This window comes from Alligator mississippiensis, chromosome 4 (genome assembly GCF_030867095.1).
Source record: "Alligator mississippiensis isolate rAllMis1 chromosome 4, rAllMis1, whole genome shotgun sequence".
NCBI classification, from domain to species: Eukaryota; Metazoa; Chordata; order Crocodylia; family Alligatoridae; genus Alligator; species Alligator mississippiensis.
Window position 1 is genome coordinate 100,066,006 of NC_081827.1, and position 22,391 is coordinate 100,088,396.

Sequence of the window (22,391 nt, forward strand, 5' to 3'; positions counted from 1 at the left end):
ACACCGAGATTGGACCCCGTGTGTCAGGATTGGGCCCCAGAGCCCCATGCTACCTCCACCTAGCCCTGCATGCAGGGATCAGAGCCTTGGGGCCCCATGATGCCTCTGGCTGCCCCCACACACTAGCATTGGGCCCCTTGATGCCCTCCATGCCCAATCAAGAGCACAAGGTCACAGCCACACACGCATGGGAAGCCCCATGGGCTGGATGACATCTCACTGGGAGCGGCCCACAGACTGGGGGTTGAACATCCCTGCTTTAACCTATTGGATTCGCTATTGCCTCTACTCTATCTCCCCACTTTTCTATTGTCTCAACTTTTCTGTACCTTCCTAGTAGCCTCAGCTTACCATCAGGATGCATGGGCTGAAACAGTCAGATTTGGAAACTCTACAGAACCTCTTGCCTGAGGAATGCAGGCTGGTCTCTGACCCATCCATGTTAGACTTCAAAGCAAATCTCAATGTGCTCCTTTGACTCAGTCCTAGTGCTGATGAGAGCTAGGCTTCAATCTTTGGCAATTGATCTCCTGGCTTCAGCTCCCCTCAGTGGTTCAGAAAGAAAAATGATTGAAAGGATTTGACTTTCACAGACACTCAGTGGAGCTGAGGGCAAATACATGCCTGTGAAAAATCTGACCTTCAGTGATGCTAGTTCAGGAGACTGCTCATTTGTCTGACCTGAAAGTGATGTAATACTGCTAGCACCTCCTGACCCGACACCTCACCTGCGCTCAGATCCGAAGAGCCATTCCACCTCATCCCGACCTGGGCTTCGAGTGCGGGAGCTTCTGCGTCCCCGGTCAAATGCCTCCTTGTGGCTGATCCGCTTGGGCTTCGGCAGGTCAGCCAGCACAGTGTACTCCTGCCTCTCTAGCCCATGTCGCCCCTCACCACCGCCACTCGTGCGCCAGCTCGTCTCAGAGTTCAGGGAGCTGGCAGAGGAAGTGCGACGCCTGCCAGCCCCAAATGAGTCGCTGCGTGAGGGAAAGGGGCTGTGGCTGGCACAGGGAGGGGAGGCAGGCTGACTGGGTTCAGATTTTCGGCGCTCCAGGGAGAAATAACCATTCTCTATCCGGTGCTTTGGCCAACTACTCCCAGAAGTCTGGCTCATGGGATGAGACTCTGTGAAAAGGAGAAAGGGTTGTTAGTATGACTGCCAGTGGCAGATATGGTCCCTTCCCTTACAGGAAGAGTGTTGCCAGAGTCAGAATCCTCCAAGAGGAGTAGATCTGATTCAAAGCTTGTTTGGATGAGAACCAGATGCACTCCAGAACAGCATGCACAATCCCAGTGCCATGCAATCAGTCACCAGCCAGGGCTGAGCAGTACTGGACACTGGTCCTTTCATCACATGGAGATGGGTTGTGAACCAGTGGGACTCCCAAAACCAGAGCTGCACAGACATTGAGACTAGAACTTGCACAGGGACACACTATCCTTAAATGTATAGTAATTGAACCCCAAGAGCCCCAAGCTGGAGTTGCAGGGACACTAGCTCTAGGCTTCCAGAGATACCAGGGTGGGCTAAGGTACTCAGGACATATTGGAGGGAAGCTGTATGGACCATGAACCTTACTACTCTTCTTTATCATATTTATTACAGCACAGACCACAGGCCAAAAGACCAGGGTCCCAACGTGCTAGGCCCTGTCCACATCTGTGGCAAGAGACAGTCCCTGACTCAAAGGGATCACAGCCTAAACAGGACCTTGAAGCACAGAGGCCCCAAATGGAGATCAAGCCTCCTGCATCCAGAACTACAGTCTACAGCAGGAGTTAATCACATGTACCTGCTTTCAAAGGGTCGACTCCTTTCACAGAGCTCTGGGAGTCTACTCGCACCCAGGGGCCAGATGGAGAGGTCTGTCCCCACCTGGGTCTCTCTGCCTGCAGGGCTGCTTCCCGTATTGCTTTCAGGTGGCCTGTGAAGATCATGTCTGGTTTGTCTGATTCCAAAATGCCATCCAGCAGCCTAGTCATCTCCCAGTCCTGAGAGACAAAAGCAGATCCAATCTCTACAGAAGAGGCAGAAAGCGACCACTGCAGCCTTCACTTGCAGCAGGGGCTATGAGAAAGGATGAAGAGACAGTTGCTGTGCCAAACTCACAGCCGCTCCAGCCCCAGACTTTCTAAGCAGGAATCTCTGAAGAAATTAGGGCAGAAGTGCTGGCTGTGGGCAGCACACAGCCATTCTAGGCCTTCACTAAGCTTGGCAGGGAATAGCCAAGAAAGCCAGTTTGGGAAAGCTGTTGGCTAGGGGGCAGGGGGCAGGGCAGCAAATGGTATAGAGCAATGGTGTTGGAGATAATGAGATACTGCAGGCTTGGTCTCAGCCAATGGGTATGGGGATGGAGGAGGTAAGGGAGGAACAATGGCATGAGAGTGGAGAAGGAAGAGTGGGATGCCCAGCATTAGTTAGCTGATGTACTATTTGGAGGACTTTACTTATGGGTATTAAAGGTCCTGTGGGCTTTGCCCTTTGGCAAGCATCTGTCTGTGTCCCCTTCCCCTCCACCATGTAATCAGCACCCTGCCAATTCCCCATAGGAGCATACTGGCCCTGCCTCCCTGGGGTTCTTCATGCCTCTGAAGGAGTCTGGGAAAGGTGGTGTAGGGACGCGGGTTTAAGTCACAGGGGAAAACCAACTGCTCAGACCAAAAGAGGAGAGGAAACTCCTTCTCCTTCAGCCTCACCCTGGAGAGTGTGGTGTCAGGTCCAGTACTGGTGTTGGCATCAGTGTTGATACTGGTGCTGGTCTCTCTGGGGCCATCTTCAGTCTTGGTGCTGAACTGGGTATATGCCAGGCTCTCCCGCCAGCTGGGGGACAGGCAAATCAATACATGCAGCTTGGGGTGAGGGGGCTGGATTGCTGAGTGCATAGGATAGTATCCTTGTGGATACAAAATACTTCCCACGTGGCTGAATGAAGCCAGATTTACAATGCTGGAGACCCAAGTCCTGCATCTTGGGAGCAGGTCCAGCCTGGGTCTGTCAGTGGGCCTTGCTCCTACTCTGACACAGTGGAGGAAGAAGGCCCTTTAATCTCCATGGACCACACAGTCCTTAACCTCCACTGGGACTGCCAGCGAGGAGCCCAGGTAGTTGGGGATGGTGAGTTCTCTCTCATTCCATCTACTCCTTGCCCAGGGTGCAGGGATCCATAGGAAAACATCTACCTCCCCTCTGCTATCATGCTACAAACTCTGCTCCCCCTTTGTTATTCATACAGCAGGGATCTGCATCAAGCAACACTTCCAAGAGTTCTCCTCCCCAGGTGTAATACCTACCTCTTGGTCCTGCTCTCAGACCTTGCACATACGTAGAGCTCACAGCGGGGTGCTAAGATGCACAAAGGATCCCAGGGTCCACCGGGGTCTGGCCCACTTTCCGCATCACAGTGAGGAGCCTCCACTGCATGTTCCTCTGGTGCCTGGGGGGTGGGGAAAGGGATGGGTAATCATGTCCCCTCTATTGCAAGGGTTAGTGGGAACGTTGCTTTTCTCATCATTATCCTCCTCCTCCAAAAGAAGGATTTATTCCTACATCATCCAGCTCCCCAGCTCTTGGGGGGCCTTTCAAATATCAGACCATCTCCAGGGGCCTTGCAACTTCTCTCTGACAGGTAGTCTCTCACATTTAGGCTGCTTTCTCCCTCTTTGGCACTCCAGAGACAGGCTATTTGACTTTGGCCATCTCTCTCAGCCATAGCCACCTCATGCCAGAGATCACAGTGGAAGTAAGAGAGAAGGGAGTTGGGAGCACTGAATCCAACCAAGCCCTGGCAGGGCAGGGCAGGGCAGGGCAGGGCAGGGCAGAGAAATGGAAGAGCTGAGGTGCTGGGCCTCAAAGGAAAAGGAGAGGACCTTTGCTGGGGAAAACCTTGGAATTAAGATGATCAGATTAATGCCCTGTGAAAAGGTGTTTTCTCTCAGGCTTACCAGGCAAGCAGGAAATATCAGAGTTTGGTTCTGCGCAGTAGGCCAGTGTCTGATCACCTCCCCTGCCCCCCAGCACAGTGCATGAGAACTGATGCCCAGGCTGGTGGGGGCTGTTTGTCACCTGCTCCTTCCCCACCCTGGTGGATTTTTGACAAGGCGCCATGTGCAGCAGAGCAGGGTGGGAAGCGTACTCAGAATGGAGGCCTGGAGACAAAGCCCCTCTCGGACTGGCCCTGTGAGAGCTCTGGCATTTCCCCAGGGTGCTGGCCTCTCCTCCCCAGCCCAGTTACCTTCACAGCTTACAAGCAGCAAGAGGGAAGGTTCCTAGCAGCCTAGCTGTCAGCGCCGCTTTCCCTCCATTGTCTTGCCCACGCCAGGATTCGCTCAGAGGAGACGGCTCTGAGCAGATCGCAGGCAGGGCAGAGGTAACTCTAGAGGCTCAGGGCCAGAGAGAGAGAGGGAGCCTCATTATTATTTCATAATCCTGGGCCAATCGCTCCCAGAGAACAATGAACAACACGAAACCCTGTGCTAACATGAAACCACCTAGCACCCCCCAGCATGGGATGGAGCATCACACTCCCCTAGCGAGCAGCAGGCCCAGCAGCTGACCGATGACACACCTGGCTGTCAGTGCTTCTGTACACTGAGCACTGTAGAAATGCACTGGATTGACAGCCATGGGGATCAAAGTTAAGTTCTTCATCCCCCCAGACAGGTACAGTGGAGGTTGCTGTAATGTGAGCTTCACCAGCACTCAGCGCTGCTAACCCCCCACCCTGGCTCTAGGGGCAAGAGACAAGCTGAGTCTCCTTGATTCAGTTCTAGGTGCAGACACTGCCAGCAAGGGGGCTGATCAGAGTCAGTGGCAGTGGTGTATTCCAGCGATTCTCAACCAGGTGCCGTGGCACCCCGGGGTGTCTTGAGTTCCTTTCAAGGGTGCCACATGGTGTGACACATGGTCAGCACTGTTAGGTGTGCAAACATGATTCACAAGTTAAACCCAGAGATTTCAAATAGGAATTCATAATGTTAAAACCATTTTGCACTGTTGAGGTCTTTCTGAGTTCTTTGCAACAGGAGAATTGCTCTATTATTTTCCTGCAGTCAAAAAATTAGAGAAAACTGGGAGTTGGCTGGGGAGCTTCTGGTCTAATGAGGGGTGCCTTCAGTCTAAACGGATTGAGAACCACTGATATATTCAGTGACATAGGCATCAAAAGCCATCAGACTTTCAGTGACCACTAACTTGGGCTGACACACACAATCAGGATGTGAAAGGCTTGGAGTCCTTTCCATGTTCGGCACCAATGCCTTTCATCTTCCCACTGGCAAAGGGAAGATTTTAAACATGGAACACACTCTTACTGCACAGGTTTCAGACTACAACTCAGTCACAACCTGCATCAGGTCCTGCCATTTTGGTCCTGCCCCCTTCCACCCCTGCCTCCCAATCTGGGTCATGATCATCAATACCTCCTGCTATTCTAGTCTTGAGATTCTGCATTCTGCTCCAGTCCATCCCTCCTTCCCCACCAATACTGGACCTCCATCAAGGATTATCAGGGCACTGGGACATGTTTACATAATGGATCTGGTGCACTTCTGAAATCTCTCCCCTTACATCCTCTTCAGTGAAATCCAAAAAAAACAAAAAGTCCCTCTGGGCCCCTGTGCTGGGAATTTCCATCTAAGAAAACTCAGGCAGCCAAAGCCCAAAACAATAGGTCCTCTCATGAAAGATTCATAGCCCTCTGGGGCAGGTGATAAGCTCACCTGGTTATTGTGCTGGTGAACACCAGCAGCTTGATAACAGTTCTGGCAGCGGTGTTTAGCGAATGCATTGGCCTCAAACTTCTCACAAAGAGCATTATCTACTGACTCTGCCATATCCCACGACAGGGGCAGGAAGCTTCCTTAGGTGTGCTGTACTCCGGAGGTTGACTGGAAAAGAAAAGCAAAGATAAGAAGAGCAGAAGGCAGGACATTTCAAGACTCTGGTGTTCTGCCATGAGCCTTCTTTAGGAGGGGAAACTTTCTTTTCAGAGATGCTCACTGTCTCCAAAGGAGAATGCCTGAATCTTGGATTTTCTGAAGAATTCATCTGTATGTCAGCATTGACATGCAAGGAGGGCTCCAATCTGGGGTTCTTTCAGAAAAGGAAACTGCATCACCTCAGTTGTCACTAGCAGAACGCTTATCATTAGTGTGTTCTGTAGGAGGAAGGGAATATATTAATATCCTATTATTATACTACCAGCATTTCTTATCCAGAGTTCCTTTAAGAGGACAAGCAGGAGGATTGTCCTGAATGATTACGTGCTCATACAAAATACCTACAAGCAATTAGGTACGTTTCTAAAATTCTTAAGGCTTTCCTAAACTAATCTGTCAATGAAAATAATTTAGAACTGTGGGACAGCTAGTGCCACAAAAGAGCAATGAACACCCTTAGGATGGGAGTCAAGCTCTACTTCCCAGAGACTTACCCATCCCAGCATGAGCTGATACTCAAAGTTGCCATGTCCAATACCCTTCCTGTGAAGCATCTTACCCCATGCTACTCTGCCAAGCTCCGTCTGTCAACAGTGGGCTACAATATCACTGGCACTGACATGCAGCTTCTCTTTTCATAAAAAGGGAATCTGAATCAACATATCTGACTGATTAGAGGAAATATTTTCTTCCCATAGCACCCTCCCAAAGGCAATTGTGAAAACAAGATTATGATGTTGTTTTGTTAGAACAATTATTGTAACAACTCACAAAGAGGCAAACAATATGCAACACACACTCCTTAGTCCCACAGACTGGTTTTTAATTTGCCATGAATCCTGGTTAAGCACGAGAATATATTTAGCCATTTGCTTGGGAGTGTGAGGAGAACCTTACAGCCACTCTTTATCTGTGTCTCAGAATTTTAAAAAAGGCTTTCATTAAATTGAGCACAGCATTTTTGCCTCAGCTTACTCCTCTGTAAAATGGGAATAAGGGTACTCTCTCTTTGTAAAATGCTTTAAGATCTATGCAGAAGGGCCATTATTAACAGATTCAATCAATTTCTAACACTGTAACACAATGGCTAACATTAGAAGGAAGGCCGATATGGCAGACCCACCTCTCTCCTTCCTTGGGTAGCTGTTACCTTGCACCAGTAGCTCAAGCTCCAGCTTCAACTCATACACCGCTACCTTTTTTTTTTCCTTTCAAACAACCAACACAAACTTTCCCTGGTAAGTAGGAGAGGCCACACCCCCAGTCTATTTTTGATAGGTTAGCTGGAGGTAGCTTATTTGAATATTTATTACACCCTGAATGGCCCCCTTCATAAGAGGGTGGGGGTAGGAACTAAGCCCCCAGAGCTATGCTGGGTGTTGTAATTTGGGGATTTTTTTTTAGTTTAATTTCCTTTTCTTGAAAGCTTTATAACCCATGATGCAGTGACACCAAGCATACTATTGTGGGCTTTATTGGGGAGAGCTTTGCTTCCTCCCTTCTATTTGCATCACTGGTCTAGCTGTCGTAGGGTTAATTTTTTCTTCCGGTAGGAAAAAAGATGCTTTTGATGACAAGATGCAAAAGTATTTCCGCCCCCCCCCCCCTAGCTTCTTCCACTTGTAGTTCACCATCTCCTTTCTTCATATGCAGACAGCCCTGTCCTCCTCTTCCGTTGATTTAGCTGCTTCTCCCCACCCCTCCTTCTTTCTTGATCTGGACTTAATACAAGCCCATGAGACTTAAGACATGAGATATGCTGGGGGTAAGATCACCACACAGCAGGGGTCTAACAGGTTTCTGCACATCCTCTCAGCAGAATCACCCAGCTCTTTCTAACAGCTGCTTCTCCATGTAAATGAATAAATATCACCTGGAACTTGTGTCTAATCACAGACGTACAGAAACCTGAATAAATCTGAAAAGGATTCAAAAGTCCACTCTGCCTATTCATGAATGTATAAGCTCAAGCACCCATAAACCAGGGTGGAAGTATGTCATCCTTCTATGCAAAGCTACAGGGCATGCATATGCACAAGTAACCCTGCAGGCATAGGTTTGCATGTATATGCCTAGGCAGGAAACTGATTACAGCATTTCCTCTTTAGCTGAGGAACTGTACTGTCATGTTAATTTCTGCTAGTATGATCACATTTCAAAGACATTCACTCCAAAATGGCTGAAGTGTGTCTAAGCAACTGGAAGAAAACTAGTGCTGCTTGAAGGAGGCTCTCTAAGCAACATTTGGGAATATCTAGGCCACAGCCCCACAAACAGAACTGCCTCCAAACAGAGAATATTGAGGCGAAAGTCTGTTCACAAGCAATCAGCTGTCCTGAGAAGAAACTACCCAGGGTCCTAGGGAGAGGAAATTACCCTGGACTGGAACCAGGGTAAGATTTCCTGGGTTAGAGCAGATTTACTATAGTTCAAGGGGTCATGTTTTTCTTCAGACAGTTGTTTTTGGTTTTTTTAGGATACCCCATTCACATGTCCCTAGTGCTAGTTGCAGAAAATCAATGCCTAGCTTGCTTGGACTGTGATACATTTGGCAAGTACTTATCTACTTAGCTTCCCTTACCTGTTCATGACCATGTCTTAACGGCCCCTGGGGCAATCTGATTCCAAATCAGCTATACAGGTGGGTTGTGAGAGACTGTGGTACAGCAGACTGCAGACCATACAGTAATTTCATCTTCATTACAGAACATGGACTTTGAATCAATTAAACACAAAAAGGAACACAGTAGAGTTATGCTGGCAATTCTGAGAGTAAACTATGTTTTTATAGTGCCCATATTTTCAGTTTTCCATATAACATTGGTTTTATACTGATAATACACATCCATAGAAGTTCTCAGATAGGAGCTGGTGGTTTTGAAGGCTGGAAAAGAGATACTGGAGGTTTGGAACAATTGTGAAAGCAGGTGTGTTTTATGTCTGTTCCATATCCCTATTAGCTGGATATTTCTTCTAAAGTGACTGACAGCACATTAGAAAGCACTGACCTATTAAGCTCATCGGGGTAGCTCACATGTCAAGGCAACACTGCCTCAGGTTTACACCTCCTATTTTTTAACACATTGCTCACCACCATAAGATCTGGCAATATAATTTTATTGAAAAGAAAGCTCAGATTCAGATGAAAAGTTCTGAGGCAAATGGTAGATTCTGGCAAGGTCTGATCAGGGTGGAGCATTGCTTTATGACCAAACACAACTGCTCTGCTCTCCTCCCCTAGGATGGGCCCTTCATAAATCAGCATTCCAAGCCTCAGTATTTAAACCCCTTTTGAATTTTTCAAGCATGTTTGCCTCTGCACATTTTCCAATGCTTTCCATAAGATTTACTAGATGCAGGACTCTCTCTCTCTTCTACAATCCCTCTTTAATACATACTGGTACTTGACCAACAAAACATGTGTCAGCTACTCACTACAGAAGTGAAATTATTTTCTCCACAACCACTAAAACAAAACAAAAAATCATCTTGGATGAATTTTCTGATCATCTAATCTTTGGTATCTCTGCACTGGCACAGTGTCATATGGCTTGCAGACCATGCTGCATGCAGGGCCTGATCCTGGTACACTGGGACAGACAGAGGCAGCACAGGGCCCCTGGAGCCGAATCCCCCCATGTAGGACTGGGTAAAGGCAGTGCATGGTCCAATCCTGATGCACTGGTTTAGACCCCCAGCTCTTTTCCTGGTCATCTGCTCAGAGTCTTACCAAATACCACATTTGGTGTCAGGAGGGATTTCAGATTGACATGATTTGTGAGGGTAGTTCCTTACTGTCACACAGGGCATAGTCCTTATTTAATCACCAGAGCATAAGTCAGATTTCCCTGTTGTTGCAGTGACAGGACATTAGCAGTGACCTCATCACCTTTGCCTTTACCTACAGCATGTTATATGGCATGGGTGGTGTTTTGGGTAATGTACTTCATAATTAGTGGCATGTGAGGGTTCAAATCAGGGATTTTGGGGATTCCTCAGGTACATGAGTGCCTGTGAATACAGTAGACTGAAGCTGGCAGACTAGGAAGTCCCTTCTGAGCCTGCGTTCTTACAGTAGCATCCAGAAGCCCCAACCAACACCAAGCCTGCTAGGGTAGCAAAAACAGTTCCTATGCCTAAAGAGCTTTCAGTCACACTGACCATGGGTGAGAGGATTATCACCCTCATTCCACAGGTGGGGAAAAGGGACAGTACTTAAGAGACTTGCGCAAGGTCATCGAGGAATCCCCAGCAAAGGAGAGCTTCAGAGTCTTGGCCTGGTCTATTAACAATGAAGCCATCTGTCCTCTCTTCCCTGCTTTACCTATGCTGTACAGCGCACTGCAGAACCACAAGCCACCAGGAGAAGTTGACCCCTTATTTAAAGTTTACCTAGCCTAGTAACACAAGTCTGTTGTGAAGGAACGACAAATGACTCAGCTGATGGGAGGACTGTCAAATACCCCACACTGACTTTTATGCAAAAGAGAGCTCCTGAGGTTGAATACAGCCTACCACAAGGTGCATGCAGAGGACAGCAATGTGGCACTGAAAGAAATGGTAGCACTACTGGACTACTGCCTATTTCAGAAGTGGCTGACCTACAGCATGGGTGCCACAGGCAACCTGTGTGGCATGTAGCAGACTGGAGAGGAGACAGGCAGCACAGTGGCAGACAGAGCAGGAAGCAGAAAGCAGAGTAGCAGCTTGCTCAGGGAACAGAAAGAAGAGCAGGAGTTCAATTAAGGGAAAAGGATCAGAGTGGCACTTTGGGAGGGGGCAGAGGTAACTTGCGACATGCCTGCCAAAAAGGCTGGCCCCCATTGCCTTAATTCAAAACACAATTTGCTTTGGCTTTTTTTTTTTTTTTTGAAAGGTTGAGGTTAGGTGTGAAGGGAATTAGGGAACATCTGGGGTGCTCAAGTCACTGTACATAACTCATTTTAAGGAGTATCATTATTTACTTCTCCAGAAGCCTCAGAGTTAGCACTGTGGTACCGCAGGGATAGGTAAAGTGCACATAAGGACAGACATTTTATCACTTGCAGTTAGGCAGAAGCTTCTTCTCCTTTTAACCTTTTAGGATTCTCTCTAGGTTTCACCATTAGCATTCCCCTAACTCCTGCATAATGTTAGAGATAAGCTACAGAAACACTAAAGAGTTCCTTTCCAACTAAATGCTGCAACATAAAATGTACTCCACTGATATGCCTATTAGATAAGTGGATACATGTGCTTAACTGCCGAACATTACATCAGTCCTGATTTTCTACCCACTGCTTACGTTATAAACAAACACTGGCTATCAGCTAAAGTGTGTAAACCATTTCAGTGCCTAGGATGTCTACCTTGTAATTTAACTGGTGCTCTTTTAACAGCATAATGGGTGCAAACTGCTAGGAGAGGATTGTTTCAAGGCAGCCTTGGCCCAAGGACTTTGGGAAACAAAGTAACAAGCCTTAATGAAGTGTGAAAAACATAGAACAGGCAGTTCCTGGGCAATGTTTACTCTGAGTCTGGGTAAAGTGCAGGTACTCGACTATGTATTTGCAAATGGAGCATTATGCAAAGTCCACGTGAGGGGGCAGATGCTGACCACTGCAGTAAGGGAGGTCTCTGCCCCCTCCTACCAATATGGGCAGAATTGCACAACTGGGGGAAGCACATTAGGGAGTTCAATACTACCCCGGGGGCTGTTATGACATTGGGTCACTGACAGCAGCAAGTGACTCATTGTCATTTCACCACTGAAATAATCTCCCAAATGTTCCCTCTCTTGCAGTAATGAGCTGGAGACTCCAAGACCTTCCAAACACCTCACCTCTCCCCAGCTAGGTTACCCTTCCACTTCTAGTAAGTCACACACACACGTTTGCTTTCTTACAAATGGCTGTTTATAAAGATATGCACCCAGAGAAGTTATCAAAAAATCTGGTTATTTGCAGAAGGGGATGTGCCCTTGCACTCGGATGTAACTCTGCACAAGGAACACACAAAATGCTGAAGTTGGCGCACAGTCTTTTTGGGAGAGGAGGAATTATACAGCAGGTAATGTGAATGTGGGTGGAAGCAAAGCCCTCTCTTGCACTACAAACCATCCTAATATGGTTTGCCCTGTATCTGTCTCTTCCATTTTGTAAGGCAAGGAACAAGATTTCCCACTCTTTCCTTGGGAAAGGGAAGTCTAGGGAACAGATGGACTGATGCACAAAGGACAGAGTCCAAATTAATCCACAGCCTGCCAACAGGCGTAAGAGATAACACACTGCCCGGCACATAAGATAGTTCATTGTGGTAATTACTTTCCACAATAATGGAAATAATGGTGAATAATATTCACCTCATGGGCCTGGGTTCAGAGCCTGCACATGTACATTTCCCAGACCAAGAGGCCACAAGAGGGGCTTCCATTGCATTGCTTGTTGACCAAGAATCCCATCAAGGAAAGTCCTCTTCCACAACAGGCTAGAGACCAACTCCAAATGCAGAACCTATCCTGGCAGATCTTTTCCACTCCAGTTTGTCCTTCAGTCTTGGTTATGTCTCAGTCTGCCAGTCAGTTTCCGGCGCTGGGACTTGCTGGTCCGTCCAGTACTAGGTTTCTGGTTTTTCTTGTGCGAGTCTTGGCCATGTCTCAGCCGCTTTCCCTTAGCTTTTTTCTGGTTGCGTGTATGCAGCGAGGCAGTGAGCAAAGAGATCCTGTACAAGGTGGAGACAGAGAGAGAGTTTCTGGGACCACAGATGGAGGGACAAGGCAGCGCAAGAGGATTACTGCTACTACCATCAGAGCGGGTCACCCTTGAAAGTGGAGCAGGGGAATCATGCTATTGTGTGCATTACAGTAATGCAGAGCCTTAGCTATGGGCTCGAATCCCAATGGTCGAGACACCATATTAAGAGCACAAAGACAGTCCTTGCCCCAAAGAGCTTGCACTCAAAGTATGTAACAGAAAACATTACCCTCCCAAAATGGAGCAAAGTCCAGCCACTCTGGAGCTGAATACCTCCCTGTGATGTCAAATCAGCTTTAGACCCTGGGTACTGAGAAATGCAGAGAATGCCAGAGACTTAAGCTCCAAAATCCTGTGACCCACTTCAGTGAAACATTTTACTTTGCATTATTCTCTTATTTTGCAACATCTGTTGAAAAGGGGGCTGACTTTTCAATCGAGGACAAAGCTTCCAGGCACACTGCTTTGATCTCCTCTGGCTGCTGTCAGGAGGACCCATATGACCAGATAATTACCACCCTACAAGATGCACTGGAAGCATTAAAACTACCAGAGAGCTCCACAGCCTCACTATACTTGTGTTTTGCAGGTGCCCCCTACTGGTTGCTTATTCGCATAACAGCAGCTTAATAAAAAAGAAATGAAAGCAACTCCCAAGTGAAAATAAAACACCTTCCCGTCTACCCATTCATCTGGTCCAGATCTCCACACTGAAGAGTGGGTAGGTGAGATGCCACAGCAGTGGTTCTCATCCTTGTTAGAGTCAAGGTACTCCATACTAGAGTCAAAGCACCCTTTGGAAAATGCCAGCTCTGTTTTATTTCTTTTTTGACTACAGAAAAAATATTAGAGCAATTCTTCTGCTGCAAAGAATTCAGAGAGACCACAATAGGTCAGAATGGTTTTGACACTACAGATTCTTATTTGAAATCTTCGTGTTTATCTTGCAAATCACATGTATGCATTTGCACACTAAACAGTGTTGATATTGTACAATACCCTTAAAAGGATCCTGCAGCACCCTGGTTGATAATCCCTGGGCCAAGGTAGAAGTAGACACGTGATGTCCTATACCCACCTCTGGGAAAACAAAGGATCACCAGACTTCTTGGGCAATACTTTCGTGGGCCTGCTTGTTGTCTCCTCTTCCCTAGAGTCAGCATTTTCCTAAAAATCAGAAAACATAACAGATCAGACTACCCAGTGTTAGGTGGTTTCCGTGGTTGTACAGTGCTCATTCTCACAGCCACTTTGTAAAACATCCTTCCTGGACCAACTTGTTCTCAAATTATTCAAATCCCTCACTGTCTGGTTCTGAATGCCTCGCTTTGTAGCCTGTGCCCACAGACCAAAAGAAAAATCACACCAAGGAGAACCAAAATGCTCTTCCACTCCAAGGCACAATTTTTAAATGATTCTACTTCCCTTTAGATCCCAAGTTTTATTAGGACTTAAACCTAGTAGTTTTTAAAGAAGAAACCCAAGTGGATTTTGGGAAGAGAAGATGCACTTAAAAAGCTACAAGATTCACTCCACAGCTTGGGGACCTTTCCTCTCTTACCAGTTCAAATCCAGTCACAGGCACTGACTTTGGTTTTTGTACATGGGTGCTTGCAGATATAACCCCCCTCCCCGCCCAAAACAGAGCTTTATTTTAAACTCGGTGCTTTCCTGCACCAAGTCTAACGCATGCCCAGAAGAGACAGCACGTTACTTCAACCTGGCTCTGCAGTGCCTGTAAATATTGAGCACTTTAATGGGACTTTTTTGGCACTTTTATCTAATAGGTGACTGAATCAACTTTTAGCTAAAAGTGCCAAAAAGCCCTGCTGAAGTGCCCAATCTGTATTAACACTGCAGAGCCTGGCTGAAGTAACACACTACTTCTTCTGTAAAGCACGGTTTGTTCGTTTTGTTTTTTAAGGTCTGCAAGTAGCCATAGAGATCTAATATGTAAAACCAAAATGGCTGTGGCTCGTGGAGGCTGAGTACCAGCTAATTTTTTTGGGTGGGTGCTTGAGCTATGAATCCAGCCATGGCTTATAGGGATCACAAGGTGTTTCCAGCTAAATAATATTTGAAGGTCCCTACAAAATGAGTTTGAGAACTCAACTGAGCTCCCAGGTTTCCCCAGAATGGAAACCACTGTAACCAGAAATAATTGGGCTTTTTATTCACAGTCTCAACAGGGAGGCCAAGAACTGAATGGGTCAGGGAGACCAGAAACTCCTCCTTCCCTACTGTAAAGGTGATCTCCCCAGGACAGGAATCAGACGTTGTGGTGGGGCCATGCAGAGGAAGGCGAGAGTCTTGATAATTACGTTATATCTGTTGTGGGGCTACAGCTTTCTCAAGGGCTATCAACAACATTAAGTTTATAACAGAATAAATAACTTAAGTCTGGATGGGAGGGAGTCCTTAGGACAAAGGATTTGCTCCTACTCATGGACTAATAGCACAAGCTGGGGAAGAATGTAGAAGTTACTCATTCCTCCTCTTCTTGCCTCTGTTCCTGTAAGGTGCTGAGCAAGCTATCTACTGCCATATTTAGGGAACACTGGTCCCATAAAGCCAGCCTCAGGAATTATTAAGGCTAATGCAGCAAAGACTGGATGAGATCCACAGCAAATAATCCTACCTCATGAGTGGTAAGTCCTAGTTGGCGTGCTCCCGAGAGGTCCAGGTCACTGATGGTGGTCACTGTTACCGTGTGGTTTGGGTGATCAATATTCACAGACTCTGTCTGGGATGTCACCAAATGCTCCAGCTCATCAGCCTCATCTACAGAGAGGAGATACTCTATTGTCCATGCAGGAGAGGCATGTACAGTCTTACACAGACCAGCTGGGCATCTCAAGCTAAAACACTCTAACTCCGTTTACTAAGCTCTGAGGGGTGGAGACCCCAAATCTTGTAAGTTGGCCACTGAGAGTTGAAAGGCTGCAAGTCTGAAGTAATAGAGGCAGGTAACAGTTCACTACAAGCAAACATAGTCTCTCTTCACAAATGGAGTTACACGCCAACAGGACCTTAAGGATTTTCTCTAAGTTATTCCTTTACATACAATATGCCTGTCACTTCTACAATATGCAGCCACCCTCCTTCCAGCCAGTGAATGAGGGGTTGTTCTTCAAAGCACCTCACCACTGCTTCTCAGTGAGACACAGGAGTAATAAGATGCCATTACTGCTGAGTCTCTGCTGTACTCCCAACTCCCACCATTCCCAGGGACTAGAAGAATGGATACATATCCCCATGGCAAAACAGAAAATAAAACCCTAAAGCATCAGATTGAGCCTCAAATTACAACCTCTCCTTCTAGGTTCAGCACCCTAGCCAATTTCTTGCAAACCTCAGACTACCATTTCACGTCTAGCAAACAACATCAACCATGGGAGGAAACACTCACCAAGAGCCTCTTCTCTCTCTGTCAGCATTTTCAGGTACTCCTTGTGCCGCTAAAAAGGAAGCAAAAATCATTGCAGTACTTCTATTTTACTAGCTGCCATCTATGCCCCCTACTCTTAAAGCCCACAGCACATGGGTACACCCCACCCTCTACAAGAGGGCTAGAGGAAGCTGCAAAACAGTTTAAGGAGTTGAGAATTCTTATACTGACAGTATGGGCTACAGCTTCCAGAAAAGGTGCTGCCTAAACTCCTTCCATTAACACCCCTGTCTGTGTACCTCATGTCTGCCCTCCCAACACCCTCTGCCTGTCCTTGTGGTCCTGGAACCACCACGCAGCCCTGCTGAACCACACAACCCTTCTCCTGCAAAACCTCTGGCTAACTCCATTCCTGCCTTGTTCCTCTCTGGCATCCTTTTAACAAATACATTTTACCTGTGCCTGCATCCCCCTTGCAATTCCAGATGGGGTCCCCCAGACATACTATGCAACCCTGACCATAAAACCTTGAATCACCACTTCTAACCAGCTAGCCACACAAGCCCATGGAGAAACAATACCTCCTCTTTCATCTTCCTTTGCTCTTCTTTCAGTTTACGTTTGATTTCCTCCACAGCTGCTTTCCTTCGCTCTACTTTCCGCTTGTGGAATCCAGTCAGGTACTCTCTGCAACATAAAAACAACATAAGCACATAAGAATTGCCATATACTGGGTCAGACCACAAGTCCATTTCGCCCAGTATTCTCCATAGAGCCACTGCCATGGGTGCGTACCTGGCATGCTTCACAGACTCCCCCGACACCTGCCCCTTGTACAAGCAAAAGGAGACCCAGCTGCATGCCTACCTCGAGTGTGCCAGGCTGCAGCCCATCCACCACTTCCTCCGCAACCTCTTGCTGAGGTTTTGGCTCCACTACTACCCATACCTTTTTGTTTATGCACTCCCCATCCATAACCCCACTAAGTCCAGGGACCTCCTAGTCAACCTCCTCCTAGCTTAGCCAAGCTAGCTGTCTACCTAGCCAGGCAGGAGACTCTTGCTGGGAGGACCCAAGGGACTGCAGGGCCATTTTCTTGTCTCTGGTTCGCTCTCATCTCCAGGCAGAGTTTTACTGGGCAGTGTCCACTGGCTCCTTGGATGCATTTGGGGGCTAGTGAGCATCGTCTGGTGTACTCTGCACTTGTTTTAAAACTTTGACCTCACTCCTGTCCCTGTTTTCTCTTTAGCTATCCCTCAAAAATCAGCTGGTATGTCCCCAGTGGCCTCCCTACTAAGGGAGGCTTATAGTTGCTCCTTGATAGGCCCAAGCCCATGATCCACTAGGCATATCAAAAGGCTTGTCACCAGGCAGAGATCAGGTGCTGAACAGGAGAGTGAACTGGGTATGACCAGGGTTTACCACCCCCCACCCGCCGGTTCCTCTCTCACTTGCAACCTCAATGCTGGCATTTAAGGTGGAGGAAGTTCCAATTCAGAACCCATGCCCCTCACTCCCGCGCTCAACCACTCCTGATGCCCCTTCTCTCCAAGACTTGGGCCCACCCACTCCTTTCAGACTCTGGCTAAGCTGTCAGCTTCCCCAGCACCGTGAGGCTCCGTGCTGAGTGAAAAAAAAACAGGCACGGTGCAAGTTAGGCCAGCAGTTCCCCATCATCACAGATGCAGGGTACCCTCCAACAGACTCCAGATACCCGCAGAAAAAACACCAGCACTGAGCTTCTGCTCACTTCTCGACTAGGAGGAGAGAAGGGAGCAGTTTTCCGGCAGCAGAGAGCCGGGCTCGGAACACCACCGGCCTTGTGGGTTCCTCTTGGAAGCACCAGGGTTTTTCTCCCACACGGTGCAGAGGTGTGCTCGGAGAGCAGGGCTGCCTTACAGGGACCTGACGGGAACCCCGGCTGAGAATCACCGGGTGCCTTGCCCCTTCCAGCACCCGCAGGAGGCAGGGGCCCAGCTCAGCACGGCCCGAAGCTCTCCATGGGGTGGGGACCAGGCCGCCCCGCGCAGACCCCCTCTGCTCAAGCTCCTATGAAGTGTCCCCAGGGCGAGGCAGGGGACTGCCTGCCTCGTGGGTGCGGCAGAAGGTGCTCACCGCCGCTGCTCCTCATCGAAGACCACAGCCCGCCGCGGCTCCCCACGCCCAACAGGCCTCCTGCGCCCCATGCCGGCCCGCGCCCGCGCTGCGCCTGCGTCGTCCCGCCCCGAACCACGTGACCCCGCCTCACCCCTCCCCCCTGCTGCTGCTGCAGCAGCAGCAGCTAGAGGGCCCCGCCCCGCCCGGGTCCGAGGCGGGAGTAGGCGGAGTTTGTTCCAGCACGCGTGCCCGGGTTGGGTGGAGGGATGTTCGCTGCTGTGCTCTGGCTCTGCTTTCCTCGGGGGGCGCTGAGGGCATGGGGGGAGCATCCTCACAGCTAGCACGGCACCGCTTTTCTTCCGTTCAGAAACCAGAAGCTACTGGTATGCTCAGACAGGGGTTTTTTAATAACTGTCTGCTTTGATCTGCCAAGTGAACCACCACAGCTACTTGGTGGAGTGTTGGAGGTAGAGTTTACATATATATGAACCTTGTTTTGGTTTTTGTTTTTTTGTTTTGTATATATGTATATGTATTTGCAAAACAAACCCCCCCAAAAAACCCAAAACAAGGTTCTTTGGGTAAATGGGAGTCTCCCTTTGCCTGAAGAACTGGTGTATTTGGTAGCCGTGCCAGCCTGAGACTAAAGGAAATGCAAAACCCTAGACCTTTTGGTTCAGAGATGATGCCTTCTATTAGAGCAATCAAGAAACTGCAAAAAAAGAAAAAGAATTTTTTTTTTTTTTGGCAAGCTTTCAGGCTCAAATGCATTTTGTTAATCCATTTTGGTGATCCATTTCCTTCCTCAGGCTCTGGGAAAATTAAAGAGGGTCAAAAGTTCCCCTAGGTGGGAAATAAACTTTGTTTTAGCACTTTATGCCTGAGGAAGGGCGCTTGTGCCTGAAAGCTTGCAGAGCACTTTGTTCCAACTCCTTGGGTGTAATGAAAGAGATCGCATCGACCCAAGGAACCTAGCCTGCCTTCGGGAAAAGGTGGTTTATTTTATTAGACCAGCTGAATAGTGGAAAAAAAATTGTTCTTTGCAAGCTTTTGGAGACAAATGCCCTTGTTTACTGGGAAGGTTGAATCATGGAAAATGAGGGTTGGGTTGGAAGGGAGTTCAGGAGGGCACCTAGGCCAGTGTTTCTCAACCCGTGGGTTGCAACCTAAAAGTGGGTCACAGGAATATATGAAAGGGTGACAACAAGCTAAAAATGGATCAACAAAATGGGTTCTCCTTTAAAGGAGAAAAATGTGGCAAACCGTGGCTTTTTCCTTGCAGGCTGGCAGAGTTACAGCCTGCAAGGGGCTGCTTGGGGCCCTCCCTCCCTCCCTCCCACCCCCAGTGCCCCACACACTGGGGACTGGGGCTGGGGGGCAGTGGGTCAGGAGTGAGGGGCGCTGGAGTGGGACTGGCCATCTATGTTTAGAAATGGGTCCTGGTACACAAAAGGTTGAAAACCACTGATCTGGGCCAACCCCCTGCTCAAAGCAGGACCATCCCCAACTAGATCATCCCAGCCAGGGCTTTGTCAAGCCAGGCCTTAAAAACCTCCAAGGATGGGGAATCCACCACCTCTCTAGGTAGGGGGCTAGCACTGTAACTTTAAGTTTAAGGTCAAAGCAAAAACAAAGGTAGTTGCACACTCCTCTGCAGACCTCCTCTTCCACACCTAATTCTCCCCATGCAGTAGGTGTATAGGCAGCCTTGCTACTTACCTGCACCAGGTGGCTCACAAAGACTTCTCTAACCCTGTCACTAGTAGTGAGGTACTATGGGCCCTGCTTCTTCTTGCACTTACAATCCTATTGTCTCCTCTGTGCGGTGACTCCCAATTTATACTACCATAAGAAGAAAATCAGGGCCTGCATATTTATTTTTTTTCTCCTGGATAAGGAAGAAAAACTAAAATATACCTCATGGTACTGTCAGAGATGGCAAACTGTCAGGGGCCAATCTTTGTTCTATTTACAGTGGCTGGGATTTTCACTGAGATCTATATGTTTCGTTAACGAGATACATAGGCAGTAGGAGAAAATATTATTTGCGGGGGTGACCCCGTCCCTCCCTCCCTCAGGGCCATTGCGGGGCCGGTGCTTGCTGGTGCTGTACGCGGTGGCAGAGAAGTGTGAAGCTCTGGGTGCTGCAGGATGGTGGCACCGTGGTGCTGCTGCTGTTGCCAACTGCTGCAAAATTAGTTGGGGGGAGAGGAGGGGGCTAAGCCCTGTAAGCCCCAGCCTTCTGCCACCTATGATGATATATATATATTTAAAGCTTTATATATCAAGGGTGGCCAGAGTTACTCACCCTGGGAGCCACAACCGATTCTCCACCAGCGCTGGAGAGTGGGGTGGGGGAGGGTGTGCTGAGCAACCTGGGGTGGAGGTGACCACCCCTTGCCCCTGCACCGCTGAGCCACTTTGGCTTTCCCTGCAGGGAGTGTACCCTGGGGTAAGCGGTGCGACTGCAGCCCCTGCCCAGGTAGCCCAGTGTCTCCCAGAGCCGCCTCGGGGAGAACTGGGCAGGGCTTTGGTGGAGAAGCCCCAGAGAGCTGCAGGTACTGTGCCGGCAAGCTGTGTGCGGCTCATGAGCTGTGGTTTGGCCACTGCGGTTATATATATACCCCAGTGACTGGAATTTTCATTAGCGAGATGTATATATTAACGAAAATCCCAGTATATATAAAGTTTAGAAACCACAACCAACGAGGCATCTAAAGTCATACATATAAAGTTTTAAAAATATATATCTCATTAATTACATATAATGAAAATCCCAGTCACTGTTATATATATAGTTATATATAACTTATAATAAGTTATGCATACATAATTTTATATCTCTCTATCTCTCTCTGTATATATACCTCTATAGATCTATATCTAAAGTTTAAAAACACAGAACCAACTAGGCAAACGAGTCAGAGGATATTGTATCATTAGTCCTGTAGTCATTGTAGTTCAACATACATCTCTTTTTCAGATTCATAAAACACAATCTAGCCTACTTAAGTGTCTTGAGCGTATGAGCCTCCAATACTTCACTGTCAGTCAGTTCTATGCCTAAGTTAAAATGACCATACCTGAGTTATGGTTTTTAGCTAGAGCTCAAAACAATCTGGAGGGCTCTAAAATAGAAGAGAGACATTACCAAGAATGGCTGACTGGCAGCAAAATTACAGAAGAAAGGATAGTTTGAATAGTGAAACATCAAGACCATTAAAAAGGAGAGTGGATTGTTAACACCTGCAGAGTGGCAAAAGATTAGCAAGAATCACAGAAAAGGTAATGAGCCATGAAGTCTGGGCTGCTTGAATAGAAATGCCACTGCCCCTCCCAGGCAGTTGGTTTTAAAGTTTGGGTGGAACAGGAATCAAAAGGGATTGCTACTGTGCTTGTACACCCACCCTGGATCCACCCCTGGCTGAGGGCAATGTTGCACTCTGCTCTCCTTGTCAACCTCGTTGCCCAGTGGCTGGGATGATTTAGTGAGGGATAATCCTCTGCCTTGGGCATAGGGCTGGACTAGAAAATCTCATGAGGTCCCCTCCCTACTGTCTTATGATCTTATGATATCACACTGGCCAGGGAAGTATCCTCTTCCAAAACAGTAAGTGAATCTCATGTGGTCATCTGCAATGGACCTGAAACTACCAAATGGAAGGCATGGGCTTCAAGCCAAGTGTCTTGGCCATGACAAGAGCACGTGCCAGGCCAGTAGGGCTGTGTGAAGCTTCAGGTGCTGATTTGATTCGGAGGAGATTTGGCCCGATTCGGTGGTCGAATCTCCGAATCCTGATTGAATCAGGGGACCAATTAAAAGGTCCAAATTGATTTGAAGCTCTCCAAATTGATTTGGAAAAGATTCGTAGAGCTTTGGCGATTTGGGCAGTCCCTGCTGGCTGCAGCAGGGAGCTGGACCATGGGGGGTCTCCTGCCAGGCACCATCCCCTGCCTGCTTCTCCAGTTCCCTCGACCCCCAGCCCTCACCCCCATAGCTGCCCCCCCGCCCCCAGCTCCCAGTTATTTAAAAAGAAAGCCCCAGTGTTCACTGGGTGCTGCTGGGGGGGGCACTGCCCCACGCTGCATGGGGGCCTCTGCCGTGAGCCCCCAACCCCCACCTGCTCTCCCAGCCCCACTGCCCTGCCCGACACAGCTCCCGGCCCTTTAAAAAAAACAAAAAACCCCTGAACTCACTGGCTGCTGCAGCAGCCTCAGAGCTTCTGGGGGGCTCCTCG

The 22,391-nt window shown here is 48.2% G+C and overlaps 2 protein-coding genes across 4 annotated transcripts in view; both read right to left on the reverse strand.

Annotated features, from left to right (window-relative positions):
• The window catches only part of TRIOBP (TRIO and F-actin binding protein), a 40,602-nt gene extending 33,462 nt beyond the window's left edge, over positions 1–7,140 (reverse strand). The window contains exons 1-7 of one of the 3 annotated variants that reach the window (XM_019489528.2): positions 7,061–7,140; positions 5,999–6,155; positions 5,719–5,886; positions 3,292–3,434; positions 2,698–2,821; positions 1,794–1,992; positions 729–1,125 (exon numbers count right to left, since the gene is read on the reverse strand). In XM_019489528.2, the coding sequence (XP_019345073.1) occupies positions 729–1,125; positions 1,794–1,992; positions 2,698–2,821; positions 3,292–3,434; positions 5,719–5,832 (977 nt within the window). In that variant the 5' untranslated portion in view covers positions 5,833–5,886; positions 5,999–6,155; positions 7,061–7,140. The remainder of the gene's footprint in view (positions 1–728; positions 1,126–1,793; positions 1,993–2,697; positions 2,822–3,291; positions 3,435–5,718; positions 5,887–5,998; positions 6,156–7,060) is intronic. The other 2 variants (XM_059726414.1, XM_059726413.1) reach the window with 2 other exon arrangements.
• A 4,668-nt stretch (positions 7,141–11,808) lies between these two features.
• Positions 11,809–18,281, reverse strand: NOL12 (nucleolar protein 12). The gene is made up of 6 exons (XM_006258969.4): positions 18,172–18,281; positions 16,638–16,743; positions 16,078–16,126; positions 15,307–15,449; positions 13,747–13,835; positions 11,809–12,636 (listed from the first exon to the last, which is right to left on the reverse strand). Exons 1-6 carry the CDS (start codon positions 18,240–18,242, stop codon positions 12,465–12,467), a joined length of 630 nt encoding a protein of 209 aa, XP_006259031.1. The 5' UTR covers positions 18,243–18,281; the 3' UTR covers positions 11,809–12,464.
• Positions 18,282–22,391: the final 4,110 nt, after the last annotated feature.